The sequence below is a fragment of the Trypanosoma rangeli genome (genome assembly GCF_003719475.1).
Source record: "Trypanosoma rangeli strain AM80 chromosome Unknown Tra_15.4_contig_00407, whole genome shotgun sequence".
NCBI classification, from domain to species: Eukaryota; Euglenozoa; class Kinetoplastea; order Trypanosomatida; family Trypanosomatidae; genus Trypanosoma; species Trypanosoma rangeli.
Genome location: NW_021706135.1, coordinates 9,127 through 9,682, shown reverse-complemented (window position 1 = coordinate 9,682; position 556 = coordinate 9,127). Strand labels below are relative to the sequence as shown.

At 61.2% G+C, this 556-nt stretch overlaps 1 protein-coding gene across 1 annotated transcript; it reads left to right on the top strand.

The window, feature by feature from the left end:
* Positions 1-2: 2 nt before the first annotated feature.
* On the top strand, positions 3-554 carry TraAM80_08377 (uncharacterized protein; the record flags this gene model as incomplete). Its single annotated transcript, XM_029385129.1, has 1 exon — positions 3-554. A coding segment is annotated over one exon (552 nt), but the record flags the coding sequence as incomplete, so codon positions are not given.
* Positions 555-556: the final 2 nt, after the last annotated feature.

Here is a 556-nt window from a genome sequence, read left to right as displayed (position 1 = left end):
CAGCCAAGCGGAAGGCAGAGGCAGAGCGCGACAACGTGCAGCAGCAGCTACGTGCAACCAAAGAGGAGCTAGATTCTCTTCGGCAACGGGTTGAGACGCGACGCGCGCAGATCTCCGGGCTGTCCCCGTCAAACAAGCCGATGGCGGCGGGCTCTACAGGGCACGTGCAGTCCTCCCCGCATAAGGCGGCGTCCCCTCTATACACCGTGACTGCAGAAGAGTACGAAGCTGTTTCCACAGCCAAGCGGAAGGCAGAGGCAGAGCGCGACAACGTGCAGCAGCAGCTACGTGCAACCAAAGAGGAGCTAGATTCTCTTCGGCAACGGGTTGAGACGCGACGCGCGCAGATCTCCGGGCTGTCCCCGTCAAACAAGCCGATGGCGGCGGGCTCTACAGGGCACGTGCAGTCCTCCCCGCATAAGGCGGCGTCCCCTCTATACACCGTGACTGCAGAAGAGTACGAAGCTGTTTCCACAGCCAAGCGGAAGGCAGAGGCAGAGCGCGACAACGTGCAGCAGCAGCTACGTGCAACCAAAGAGGAGCTAGATTCTCTTCG